This window comes from Epinephelus moara, chromosome 18, assembly GCF_006386435.1.
Source record: "Epinephelus moara isolate mb chromosome 18, YSFRI_EMoa_1.0, whole genome shotgun sequence".
Classification (NCBI taxonomy): Eukaryota; Metazoa; Chordata; class Actinopteri; order Perciformes; family Serranidae; genus Epinephelus; species Epinephelus moara.
Genome location: NC_065523.1, coordinates 39534495 through 39548700, shown reverse-complemented (window position 1 = coordinate 39548700; position 14206 = coordinate 39534495). Strand labels below are relative to the sequence as shown.

At 41.3% G+C, this 14206-nt stretch overlaps 1 protein-coding gene across 1 annotated transcript in view; it reads right to left on the bottom strand.

Moving 5' to 3' along the window:
* The window catches only part of stx1b (syntaxin 1B), a 73435-nt gene that overhangs the window by 22803 nt on the left and 36426 nt on the right, over window positions 1-14206 (bottom strand). Inside the window, exons 2-4 of the mRNA XM_050068444.1 lie at window positions 11008-11082; window positions 9133-9232; window positions 3519-3593 (exon numbers count right to left, since the gene is read on the bottom strand). Of these exons, the coding sequence (XP_049924401.1) occupies window positions 3519-3593; window positions 9133-9232; window positions 11008-11082 (250 nt within the window). The remainder of the gene's footprint in view (window positions 1-3518; window positions 3594-9132; window positions 9233-11007; window positions 11083-14206) is intronic.

Here is a 14206-nt window from a genome sequence, read left to right as displayed (position 1 = left end):
CTGTGAAGCTTCAGTTTGGCTGCAGGTGAAGTCCTGTGAGGTCAAATCTGTGTTACACAAAAATCACAGCTGATAATTAATTCATCAGCTGGAACTGTATGTGTGTGTGTGTGTGTGTGTACGCCATGGTAACCAGCTGCAGGTCTGTCCTGGTGTCATGTGACTCTGTGATGTCGGTTTGTCTCCAGCGAGTGATGAGACAAACTGAAGCGCTTATATAATGTGTGTGTGTGTGTGTGTGTGTGTGTGTGTGTGTGTGTGCTGGCTCGTGGCCCAGCTGCTCTCTGCTGGATCCACGATGACTCAGCAATATCACATCGCACTGATGGTGTGTGTGTGTGTGGTTTATTTGTGTGTATTTGTGTGGATTTTTGTGACAGTGAGATAAAACTGGGTGAGTAAGCAACAGACTGTGAGTCCTTGTTTGTGTGTTTGTGTGTGTGTGTGTGTGTGTGTGTGTGTGTGTGCGCACGCATGTGTGTGTGTGGGTGTGTGTGCGCACGCGCGTGCGTGCGTGTGTGTGTGTGTGTGTGTGTGTGTGTGTGTGACAGTTTGAGGACATCTTTAATTTCAAAACACAAAGTGATGTTTGTTTGTTTGTTTGTTTGTTCTTACATAAAATGGAATTGTTTTTGTGACCAGGAAAATCAGAGACGTTCTGAGCCTCATTATTTAAATATAATAATAATAATTTATTTGTAGATCAATGATCTAAACAAGGTCACAAAGTGCATGTAAATAAGAAACAATAACATAAAATATTTTTTAAAAATTATAAAAAATTTAATTAGTTACACTACTTGATATAGTACTTTTCCATTACACCCCATAAAACTAGTACCTGTGTATCTCCTCAAACTTCACATGTGTCTCTGTGTGAACATCACAGTGATCACTGCTGAGTGCAGCTGAGGACAGACAGCTTCTATTCACCTGGAGGTCTTCAGTTACCTGTGAGCGGTATTTTCGCAGAGATCTGTCTGACAGACGCAGAGTCACTCATGGAGCAACATTTCATCCACCACATATTCAACCACCAGCTTCATCACTTCTCTGTGTCTGCAGCTGTCCACCAGTAAAGTCCAGTTTGGGTTGTTTAGCCAGTGCAGAGCTACAGCTGACCTCTGAGCCGAGGAGGGCTCAACTTTGGTGGGGTGTATTTCCTGGAGCTTCAAGTCGTAGTCAGTGTTTCACAGGTTTGAGGACGTGTTTTAGTCCGACTTCCTGCAGCAGCAGAGTTCTTGTCGTCTTTCCTCCGACAGAATCAAAGCAACAAGAATATTTCCACCTGCTGAGGTAAAATATGTTTCCATCTTCATCACCAGCTGCCTTGTGACGTTCTTGTGCAGCTCCATGATCACGGAAATGAGTCAGCTGATGTGATGTTGTATTTCAAGGCAGTAGTGACGTGATAACAAAAGTGAGGTTGTAACAAGTTGTTTGGTTTTGGAGAAACTGTGATATTATTACTGTCAGGTGTTACTGCCAAACATTGCAAATGACGCATTAAAAGGGAAACTTTCCTATGAAAATATGTTTTTATAAATGATTTAAAAACAAGCCTGATCTCTTCAGGCAGAAAATTCCAGAGCCTCGAGGCCTTGATGGCAAAAGCCCAGTTTCCTTTAGTTGCCAGCCTCGACCTAGGGACGACTAGTGAGGATAGGCTCGGCTCAGCTGTATAACTGGGGGCGAAACCATTGTTGAGCTTAAAAGTTCTTCTTGTCGGAGTTTGGCTGCAGAAAATTGCAAGTCATCCATTTCTTGTGCTCAGACAGCTAACATTATATGCCTTAAAGGACAGGTAGATTTGTGTGTCATCAGCATAACAGAGGTGGGATACTCCACTAACATGGCTGATAATGCTTTCTAATGGAAGTATGTAAAGTGAAAACAGAACAGGACCAAGAATAGATCCCTGTTGCACCCCACACATCAGTGGAGCTGAAGACGAAACAAAATTACCAATGGACACAGAAAATTCTTTGAGAGATATGATTCAAACCATTTCAGAGCAATTCCAGATATACCTACACACGATGTAGTCTAATGATGAGAATGTTATGATTGACAGTGTCGAATCGAAGTCAAGAAGCAGTAAAATAGAACATTACCAAAAATCAGCACCCATCAGTCAATCATTGGTGACCCTTAGGAGAGCCCTTTCAGCCATTCTATATAATGTTTTGTTTTAGTTTTGGATGACAAGAATGGCAGAATAGTGGTACTGTGGAGCATCCGGAGGAAACCCATGCTGACACAGGGAGAACATATCAGAGCACCTGGAGGAAACCCACGCTGACACGGGGAGAACATGTCGGAGCACCTGGAGGAAACCCACGCTGACACGGGGAGAACATGTAAACTCCACACAGAGGTGCTCCCCCATCCTGAGGTTCAAACCAGGAACCCTCTTGCTGTGAAGTGACAGTGCTAACCACTGTACCCCCTTGCCGCCATGTGCTACAACCGATGATGACTAAATCAATTTAGTCTATTAACAAAAACATGAGAAATTTATTTATGTAGTTTTATTAAAATACTGCACGAGTACGAACACACAATTTGAATTAGACACACTGAGACAACGACTTTTCAAGAAAAGATCCTGTGGGCTCCACCATGCACCCCCTGAGGGACGACACATCTACAGTAGGAAACAGACTGCAGTGTGTGTGTGTGTGTGTGCGTGTGTGAAAGGACAATAACAGTCAGGCCTCGTGGGGACTCCAATTATAGCTTTATCTCCACCATCACTGCTATTCTCAGACTGCATATGTACAGTCTGTGTGTGTGTGTGTGTGTATCAACATAATGTGTGTTCATCTTTCCTCAGGCCTGTGTGTGTGTGTGTGTAGTCAAACCTCTGGCTGTTCACATTAAAGCAGTGATGTCCTTGAACCTTCAGCATGAACCAACACAGTGTGTGTGTGTGTGTGTGTTACTGTGTGTGTGTGTGTGTGTGTGTGTGTGTGAGGCTGTCCCAGCGATTACAGCCTGATAAATCACCACCACTGTTTCTGAATATTTTCTGCTGCTGCAGCTGAAGGTCAACTGAATACCGTAAATCCTGTAATAAACTGATCTCCCGATGAAGGTAAAACACGCTGACACTCTATAACGTCACATATGATACCGTCTGTATATGAAAACATGTTCGTGATCACTTGTCAACGTTACAGATCAGAAGCACAGAGAGTTGTTGACTAGAGATGATACACCGTCTCATGGTGGTCACTTCCTGTCAACCACCTGCTTTTTACTACGTTACAGAGCATAGCGTTGGCAGCGTTGTTATATTCAACTCCTCTTTGGTCTGAACTGGACTTGACAGTGTGTAATGGGTGCCCTGTGCGTTGCTTTGAGACGCTGAGGGGTGTGACAAAGCATCAGTGCATGAAAACTTGGGGACATATGAGATCTAATATTCTTTTCTGGATGCTCTCTTTCATTATTTTGTGCTTGTATGTGTTTAATTGTAGAAGATGAAGATGTTTCCAGAGAACATGTCTGCGTACCTTTTAATTTTGAGCGAACTTTATTGGCTGTCTTCTTGATGTCAGCTGTGAGGTCCTCCAACTCCTGCTTGGTCTCTGCAAAGACAAATTAAAACAGACAGATTACTATATTGTCTCATTTCAAAATAAAGTTTCTGACTATATCACCGTGTATTCTATGCTCTGAGCCAGGCTTACAGTTTCCCTCTGCTTCCAGTCTTTATGCTAAGCTAAGCTAAACCCCTGAACACACACACACACACACACCAGATTAACATCCATCTGACCCTCAAAGAAGAGGTAAATAAATGTTGAACTGTCCCTTTAAGGCTTCAGAGTCTGAACACTTTTATAAGAAGAGATTTTGGCAGCAGAAAAGGTCACAAGAGAAGAAGAAGTGAAGTCGGTGTTTGATGATGTGTGTGCAGAAACAGTAACATCACATCATGTCAGCCACGTTGGAGGAGGGGAGCTGTGTGTGTGTGTGTGTGTGTGTGTGTGTGTGTGTGTGTGTGTGATAACTGCAGCAGTGCAGTCAGATTTACGAGCGCTGCAGTGCCATTCAGCCTCTTCTACCTCTGACTCACCCTGTTCTCTCCGTCTGACCGCCTCTCTGCTCTCTGTGCAGCTCAGCAGCTTTTATTAGCCCGAGACGCTGAAGCTCGGAAACACACAGAGGCCGATAATACGTGCAGATTTTATTTTAAAATTTGAGGTGATTTATGGAAACATTTCAAGTAAAAGCAGGAAGAGAAAGATTAATGTCTGTAGTTGTTCTGTAGATGTGAGTTTAAAGATGAAACCATTATTAATCTGTGTCCATTTCTTTGTTTCCCTGGCAACAAAAGGGAGAATAAATAACAACAAAAACAAACTGAACAACATAAAAAAAAACCCACATCTGTATCGTCCCAGAATTTCAAAATCAGTGTGTCTCGACTGGGCACGTGCACAGACTGACTCCAGGTGGTGTCACCCGCCCTGTCTGCCCTCCGACTACATAAGGGCCTTTTTACTTTCTCTTTTACTGTCAGTAAACAGAGTGACGTTTGTTGGTGGGCGGGGCTTAGCTGGAGGCAAAACAATTAGCTAGTGCTAGCTAACAATTTGTGTTGTCTTGTTTTAGACGATGGAGGAAGATGATGTGAGTGGTGCGTTCAGAAACACTCATTCTGAGTGTGGGAGCGCACTCTGACACAAACTGGAGCGTTGATAAATTGGGAGCGCTGTCTGAATGTAGCGTTGGGTTATCCAGAGCAGCGCACTCTCAGAGTGGCAGAGCGCACTCTGGACACTCTGTCTGTGGAGACGGAGCAGCAGAGCGCCGAGCGGAGTGAATGTGTGATTAACTTAACCATTGGTTCATTCATGTAGAAATATAACGCTGCGTTTCTTCCACCAACAGGGCTCTCATTTTAGTGTAGAGCGTCAGACTGAATTTACCAACGCACCATGTCAGGTCACTCACTCTCCGGGACCGCCAGTGTTACTTGAATAAGTAAACACTGACCAACGGGACCAGACTGGCCGACCCGTATGCTCTCACTCAGTGGATGGATGATGTCACAGGAAGCCAATCTTACAAAGGAGGACCACACTTGTTTGTTTTGCTATGGAAGCTAACATTAGCTAATGTGTTAAAGAGCTAACGTTACAGGGAAATCCAATATTTGTGTTGCTATGGAAGCTAACGTTAGCTAATGTGTTAAAGAGCTAAGGGAAATCCAGTATTTGTTTTTCTATGGAAGCTAACGTTAGCTAATGTGCTAAAAAGTTAGCGTTCCAGAGAAATCCAATATTCCTCTTAATCCCTCCCCAGTAAAATAGGTATGTATGTAAGCGAAACATGTTACTGTATATAACTTTATTTTTTAAAATTAATGCTTGAGCATCTGTTCCCAAAAATGGCCGTGCACGTCACTGGTCTCAACTAATAAACTCTGAGCATTAATAATCAGGCTGAATGTGACACGAAGGTGACACATGAGGTTCCTGTTTGATACAAACTCAACTCGTCCTCCATGTTTACTTGTTGTTGATAAATTATTCAGGATCATGTTCATCTCAGCGAAACTAAAAACTGAACATGAGTGTTCCCATTTTCTGCTGCTTCATATTTGGAAATGTTCATATTTTCACTGCACCACATTTTTCTGACAGCCTCATTAAAAACAAACAAACAAACATATGATGTCACTACAATCCACCCTGCAGTAAACAAAGCTTCTGAAAATGGCTCCACATGGACGAACTCTGACATGAAATGCTCTGACACCTGTTTGTTACTGATACAATCTGATAACACTTTAAAAGCAGTCATTCCTAATAATGAGTACTTTGACACTTCGAGTACATTTTTCTGATTATACTTTGACTGAAGTAACATTTCTACTCGAGTATTTTCAGACTGTGGTATTTCTACTCTTGCAGTGCCTCTCCTGCTCTGCAGCTTTTATTTTGTAACATGTTCTTCCTCCTTGTCTTTATTGTGTGTTTTGTTTGTGTGTGTTTCATCATCATCATCATCATAGCAGACACAGTTTATGATTTGATTGGTGGAACGTGTTCGTTAATCCATTAGCGTTAACGAGGCAGATAATGATCAGTGTAAATCCTCTGATGTCAACACACACACACACACACACACACACACACACACACACAAACACACACAGATTGAGTGACAGCGTGGACAGCCAATGAGAGGCAGGCGCTGAGCTGAGTCTTTATGAATGGCTGCGATTAATAAGCAGAGCTGCATCTGAACTCCTCTCCCTCTCACTACAACTCCCATCATGCATTATTCAGGCAGAAACACTGGAATGCATTTTGTATGATGGTCTGTTGGCAGCGGAGAGCGAGCTGACCCAGAACTGAGGAGGAGGAGGAGGAGGAAGAAGAAGAAGAAGAAGAAGAAAAGAGAAAGCGACGTGTTTTCACCAGAGGGAAGAAGAAGAGTCTGAAGTGAAGTGATGTTTCTACACGACAGGAATCTTTCTTCACTTTATTTATCTGAAGAACGTCAGAGGATGAATTTATATCATATCTCATTTATTCATAATCTCATTTATCTCTGAGAGTCGTCTCTGACATCTCATATTAACACAAATATATATCATATAAACTCTAGAAAAAAGATATTTAAACTCTTGAAAAAAATCAGTTTTTAAACTCTAGAAAAAAAATTGATATTTAAACTATTGATAAATTCAGTAATTTAAACTTCAGGAAAAAAAATCAGTATTTAAATTTCAGATAAATTTTAATATTTAACTTTAAATTCTAAATAAATTCAGAATAATGTCAGACTCTCCTCTGTGCTGAAAACACTTTCTCTGGTTAACGTCTACGCTGCTGTCACTTCTTCTTTGGTGTTTAATTTCAATGGAGCAAAGTTTCTGTTGGTGATGCTCAGTTTCACAATAAAACATTTCTTTTTTGAGCATATTTAAGACTTTTAAAATTCACCAAGTGACTGAAAGTTGTTATTAACTTGAAGGAGGACAAGTCTTTTGAGTTAAACTGAGAAGAAGAAGAAGAACAAGAAGAAGAAGAAGGTGGCAGAGACTCATCAGACAGTCAGACGTCACTCACATGTCCTCAGCGGTTAACCTCCTCATCTCCTCTGAGGTTAACTGGACTTCATGCAGTTTAAATACTTCAACCAGAAGAAGACGACAGACGTCACGGGCGGCATGCAACAGGAAACACATCAGAGACCAGACAGAGGAGGAAGAGGAGGAGGTGAGAGGAAGAGAAGGAAGGTTTAAAGAAAGAAAAATAAGGGGAATGAGGAACACAAAGGTAAAATATAAAAAAAGGAAAAGTTGGAAAAGAAACAGAAAAATCATCATTTTCATGCAACAACAGAAAAAAAACATCAACATGCAGAGACGTTAAATTAAATCCTGACAGCCAACTGAAAACAGGACAAACAAAAAGACAGACATGAAGTTTGGAGGCAGGAAGTGAAACCTTCACTAAAGGTTCATGAACTCTCTCTCAGGCTGTCCGTCTGATGTAGAAGTCACGGACTAAGCGGTGGTATTTGTTGACTTTGGACTGAGAACGGGTTGAAAATATCAAAGTGACGTCAGCATCAATTGTTGTCCTGATATTGAATTTAGATCACCTGATGTCACAACTTGAAGTCCAGCAAATGGCGACGTCAAACTGCGTTGGTGGTGAAGTGGCTGGAAGGCTCCTTCCATCATGAAAATGACCATGAAACCGTCTGTTTTCCTAAATGTTCATTAGACATTAGCAAAAAATATGCAGATCTTAAAAACTTTGAAGTTTAGTTTGGCGGATGGATAGTTAGAGGAACGGTGCCTTAGAGAGACAGGAAGTGACTGTAATGTGTCTTCAGTGAGACGTGCTGCTGCGTCCTGAGTCTGATGAACACACAGTTTGAGTCCAGACTTTTTACAGTGCGGAGCAATGACGGCACAGACGTGGCTTTAGGCTCCTGCAGTGACATTGAGTCATTAGTGCTGAGTCATGGCGGGGTCAGGGTGAACACAGCGCAGCTCTCAACATTCCAACAGGAGCAGTTTGTATTTTATGTGTCAGGTGGAGGTGGGCTGAGGGGACTGACGGCGGCGCTCGGTGGACGTTTGCCAACACGCTCATCAGAGAGGATCGCCAGTGTTTTACAACCTGGACTCTGTCTCACATGTTTCTGTGTCTGAGTGACGACACGTTTTAAAACTGGTCCAGTGTTGAGACAGGATGCAGTGAGACAGGCTGTGCTGTAACCACTCTGGGCCTCAGTGTGCGTCCACTGACTGAGACTCAGTCAGACACAAACAGACTTAATCAAACCTAAAGTTAAAAAATACATTTCTGAGGGCTGCCCGCTGAATGTCGGAGATTTCAATCGTCAGTCAGAGATTTGAATCTTCAGTCAGAGATTTGAATCATCAGTCAGAGATTTGAATCTTTAGTCAGAGATTTGAATCTTCAGTCAGAGATTTGAATCATCATTCAGAGATTTGAATCTTTAGTCAGAGATTTCAATCGTCAGTCAGAGATTTGAATCATCAGTCAGAGATTTGAATCTTCAGTCAGAGATTTGAATCATCAGTCAGAGATTTGAATCTTCAGTCAGAGATTTGAATCTTCAGTCAGAGACGACGAGCTAAAACTAAACCTTGATAATGAAACTAAGCTAAAATCTATGTTTCATTTCTGTTGGCGAGACGTGACTGACCATAAACTACAACGTTTTGCTCATCAGTGTGCTGCGCACTGAGAGAAGATAGTGATATCTCAGAGTCTCCCCCTCTGAGTCTGCAGCTCAGAGGGGGAGACTCTGAGATATCACTATCTTCTCTCTGCTGCTCACAGATGCTGAATACGACACAGTCTCTGGCTTTTGTTTGATATCTGTCGGGAAAAAACATGTTGCACATTTCTAACCTGTTGTTAGCGCTGTTAGCTTGTTAGCCATATTATGTGAACACGACTGTCACAACGTGACACAACGTGTAGCTGCAGACACATTCCGCTGTGGTGCTGCATTATATACAGTATAATCAATATTTCAGTTTTAAATATCTCAGCTCGGCCCGTATATCCCACCGCGCCGTGATGAAGACTTTGTAGAGTGTGAGGATGAAGGTGTGCGTCTTACTTTCGTCAGGGTTGGGGGCGGCCAGGATGGCGCTGTGCTGCTTCTTGACCTGCTCCACATCTTCTGACAGCTTTTCTATACAGCCTCTGATCTCCTCCACCTGAAACACACCACAGTGACATCATCACCACAGTGACCTCATCGCTACAGTGACATCATCACCACAGGTGATATCACAACACTCACTGATGCAACAACTTAAAGTCACATCTCGTTGAACTCAACTTTTGTCATGAAATGAAAAAAAGTGTGAATATTTAACCTGAACCAGAACATCGCACACACACACACACACACACACACACACACACACACACACACACACACACACACACACACACACAGTGGCCAGATGATGGATCAGCTCTGAAGCTTCCTGCCCTCAGGTGGGAGATCAGCACCAGATCTGTGAGTGTTGCTCCAGTCGATGGAGGATTATCCACCTCCACCCCGGACTGCAAGGTCACTGCTCTCCCACGCCTCGCCACGTCACGCCACGCCTCCAGCTGCACCTTCGCTCTGACTACTCCGAGATTTGATTCAGTTTAAGACTCTGAACATCTGATGATGATTTATTTTACAGTGTGGAGCGCAGGAACACATTTCTGTTTGTTCTGGAGCATGTGCTGAGTGACAGACGCTGGACAGGAAGTGAATCAGGTGAACACATTACTGTCCCCATAATGTCAGTTTGTGAACACATTACTGTCCCCATCATGTGACTGTTTGTGAATATGTTAGTGTCCCTATGATGTAATCAGGTGAACACATTACTGTCCCCATAATGTGACTGTTTATGAACACATTACTGTCCCCATGATGTAATCAGGTAAACGCATTACTGTCCCCATAATGTATTCAGGTGAACACATTACTGTCCCCATGATGTAATCAGGTGAACACATTACTGTCCCCATGATGTGACTGTTTGTGAATATGTTAGTGTCCCCATGATGTAATCAGGTGAACACATTACTGTCCCCATAATGTGACTGTTTGTGAATATGTTAGTGTCCCCATGATGTAATCACGTGAACACATTACTGTCCCCATAATGTCTGTTTGTGAACATGTTACTGTCCCCACTTTGTTTGATTTTCACTCTGGAAAATCTATTTTCAAAAATCAAAGTCTTGTCTATTAAACTTCGTAACGGACCGACCCAAAACTTAAATATGATTAATGTGACAGCAGTCGCAGTGAGGAGACATTTAATCTCATCTTTAAACCATTGTTCTTATTTAGTTTGGATTTTGAGGGCCGACAGAGTCGAGCTGTTCTGGTTCAGACTCACCTGGTAGAAATATTATTTAATGAATTTATCATCAAACAGAAATCTGAGCAGAACCTGAGCAGGGCTGACGTGTTTTAACACAGGGCGAGTTTAGAAGTTAAAAAATCATATTTATTTCAGACGTATAAATCCTGTAAAAAAACATGTTTCAGCCAAGAAATAAAATTAGTGCGTGAAACTTAAAGATGAAATAACTGGAAAAAGATGTTCAGATGTCTTTTGGAAAATGTTTTATGATGCTTCAAATATTGGAGAATCTTTTACAGCAGAAAAGCATAAAAATGTATTTGGCTACAGTCGAGTTAATCTGGAGGAATAAAAGTGAATATTTGGAAAGATTTTAAGGAAAGTTGTAAAATAGTATGTGAGTATATATTTTGATAGTGTGCTCTGACAGCGGAGGAGAATTTTATCTAGTTTTCTACAGTGAAGTAAAACTCCTGACTGATCGTCCCTCACAGCCCTCGGCGTGGTGACAAAATGGCTGATAAATAAATAAATTTCCAGCTGGAAACTGGTGAGTAATATCTGCAGGACATGTGGGAGCTGTGTGCTTCACACCTGTGAGTGTCGTGTCTTACCTGTTCGAAGAACTCATCCATGAAGTGGTCCCTGTCGACCTGCACCACCTCCTCATCATCATCGCTGTCCTTAGCCTGGAAACACACACAGGAAGTCCATGATGTAACGTAACGCTGAGTCAGGTTTCAGACACACAACACAGAGTGAGTATCTAACAGCTTCATTTACACACACAGATAAATAACGTTTGCAGTTTCATTCTGACGTCATTTTAAAAGTTCAGACGTCCTGATTCAGTTCAGGACCAAACTTGTCTAAAGGAGGTGGGGGAGGGGCAAAAAGGAGGAGGCATGTCAAATAGTTGTCTAACTATTTGACATGCCTCTGTCTAACAATTGACAGAGACACATTGTCTGTATACATCATGTTTCTTTTCAAAATCGTTAAATGACATCATGAATCATGGCCAGAAACTGTAAAACGGAAATGAGAACTGGTTTTTCAAATTTCAAACGGCCCTTGGAGACATCATGACCGACGAACGCTTCTTTCAGAAAAACAAAATAAAAACAAATCTGATCTTAAATCAGTGGTACTTCAACAAAATCACTTTATTCTACGTCTCATTTAAAATTGGACCAAAAATAAATCAAGTGTTCACACGACAAGAGTAAAAACCTGAGACAGACAGGAGGTGAGCTGAGGTCAGCAGGTGAGGCAGACTGAAGTGATCGCTCAGTGAAAGTAAACAGTTTCCAATTACACTGATTGGATTTCTATTATTGTTAATAGAGACGAGTGTGTACAGTGTGTGTGTGTGTGTGCGTGTGTGTGTGTGTGTGTGTGTGTGTGTGGGTGTGTGTGTGTGTGTGTGTGTGTGTGTGCGTGTGTGTGTGTGTTGATTGCGGATAATGAAAAGCTCTTCAGTTCAGTATCGACATCCTTTAAAGTTTCTGACAAACTGATTGAATAAAGATCTGAACGGATTCTCTCTGACAGTTTCATCTGAAGGAAACACAGGTGGAGACACACAGACACACAGACAGACACACAGACAGACACAGACAGACAGACAGACAGACACAATAAAAAGATGACAGCTGAATTCTAAAGAGCAGATTTCTGTTCATACTCTTTCAACTAACTCAAAAGCTCCCAGAGTGCAACACTGCAAGTTGACGATCAGCAAACTTTATGGTGAAGACAGACGTACAGGTGGGCAGACAGGTGCAGAGAGACAAACAGGTAAAGAGACAGGAGGAAGGACACAGGTACTGATGGTGGACAGACAGCTGAGCAAAGAGACAGACAGATGGACAGGGGAGGAAAGTGGAGACATGACAGGTGGACAGACAGGTTGGTGGGCAGGCTTAGAGAGACAGGTGTGTGAATGCAAATAAAGGGCCCGTCCCAATACCCCCCCTTGGCCCTACCCCTACATTTGTGCGTTCCCGCGAGGGGTAGTGGTGTCCCAATTCCTTTTTGCGTGTAGGGGTAGGGGGCATAACGAGGGGTAGTGGGTATGAAACTAGCCCTTCGGAGCGAGGGATTTCAGATGCTGACTTGCCAGCGAGGGGTAGACGTCACCATGGCTACCACTGAGCAATAGACGGGGAAAAAAGTTCATACATAGCTAATGTTACCATCGTCAGGTTGCTTGTTAGCTAGCTAGCTAGCTCGCACTATCTGGCGCCTGTCATCTGTCCTGTTCTGCAAAATTTGTCTGACTTTTCACATTACGATAACACGCCAGCTAGTATAACTATGGTGCCTCGTAATGTTAGCTGCTTAGCTAGCTAGCAGAAGTCCCCTGCCCTGTTGTCTGTCGTTCATCAAACGAAGCATGATGAATGCAGCAAACGCGATCGGTAGGATGAACTCAACTGGAGACTCCATTGTTGATGCCAGTTGGAAATGTAGATGACTCGCAGCTTCCTGTTTAAAATAGTTATGTAGGCCTATGTGTGAACGTAACCGACGCGGTGACGTAGTGAGTGGTGTCCCAATTCCTAGGGAAAGATTTCTACCCCTACCCCTCGTTGCTTCATTTTGAGGGCCAAGGGGTAGTGGGCAAGGGGGGGTATTGGGATTGGGCCAAAGATGTGAGACAGGTGGGGAGACACAAACACAGACAGTGTGGTGCTAAAGAAGCAAGCTAATGTTAGCCTCTCATCTCCATTACCACTCATATAAAACAGATGCTAACATGCTAACCCAGCAGTTGTTTCTGAAGGTGGAAACTTTCTCTTAAACAGAAACACATTTTATCTCATTTTTTGTCTCCTCCCACATGGAAATATAACATATGACATATATGTCTCTGTGTCAGCAGTGATGTCGTCATATATGTCACCTTTCAGGCAGGATATCATCAGACAGTATATTACATACATTTACCTCTGGAATATATACATATGAAATGCCCACAGTAAAATGTATATTTGTACATATGTTGAAAACATCTATGATTTTATTGGGTGTCACATGTTGCGACCATATATGGTCAGAATTTAATTTATAGATGTAAGTTTATATAAACATCAGATGTATTTGTATAAGACTGAACGCTTATATATATTGTTATTGTTAATTTTCGACAAAAATGTCTTTTATATTTACATAAATAATATCAACACATAATGATGGACTTTGGGATGATACATGACATTTATGTCTTCAATATAAGCATATTTTATGTTTGTACATATATTAAAAATATCTATATGATTAAGTTTTATACAGTATAATATGTTGTGACCATAAATATTAATGATATACATTTATATGTTCAAGTTCATGAAAACATCATATCTACAAAAGTCTTGGGAGCTTATGTACGTATTTCTTACTCATTTCTAACATACATGTGCATCTTTTGTATTTACATATATGATATAAACATATATTGATGTACATAACATATATCTTTACAACATATCCATATTTCATACATGTAAATCTATTAAAATATCTGCATGATTAATTTATTTACAGTATTATGTTGTGATTAGATGTGTTTACATTATTTATTTAATTCATATAATCAAGTTTATGAAAACAACATATATACAAAAATTAAATTTCATATATGTACAAGTATATAAATATATATATGATGAATTTTTATAAGGAATATGTTTCAAACATACATGTTAATAATACATATTTATAGTTATGAAAATAACATATATACACAATTTTGTGTCAATGTCTATCTTTAATATTTACACATATAATGTCAACATATATCCTACATCA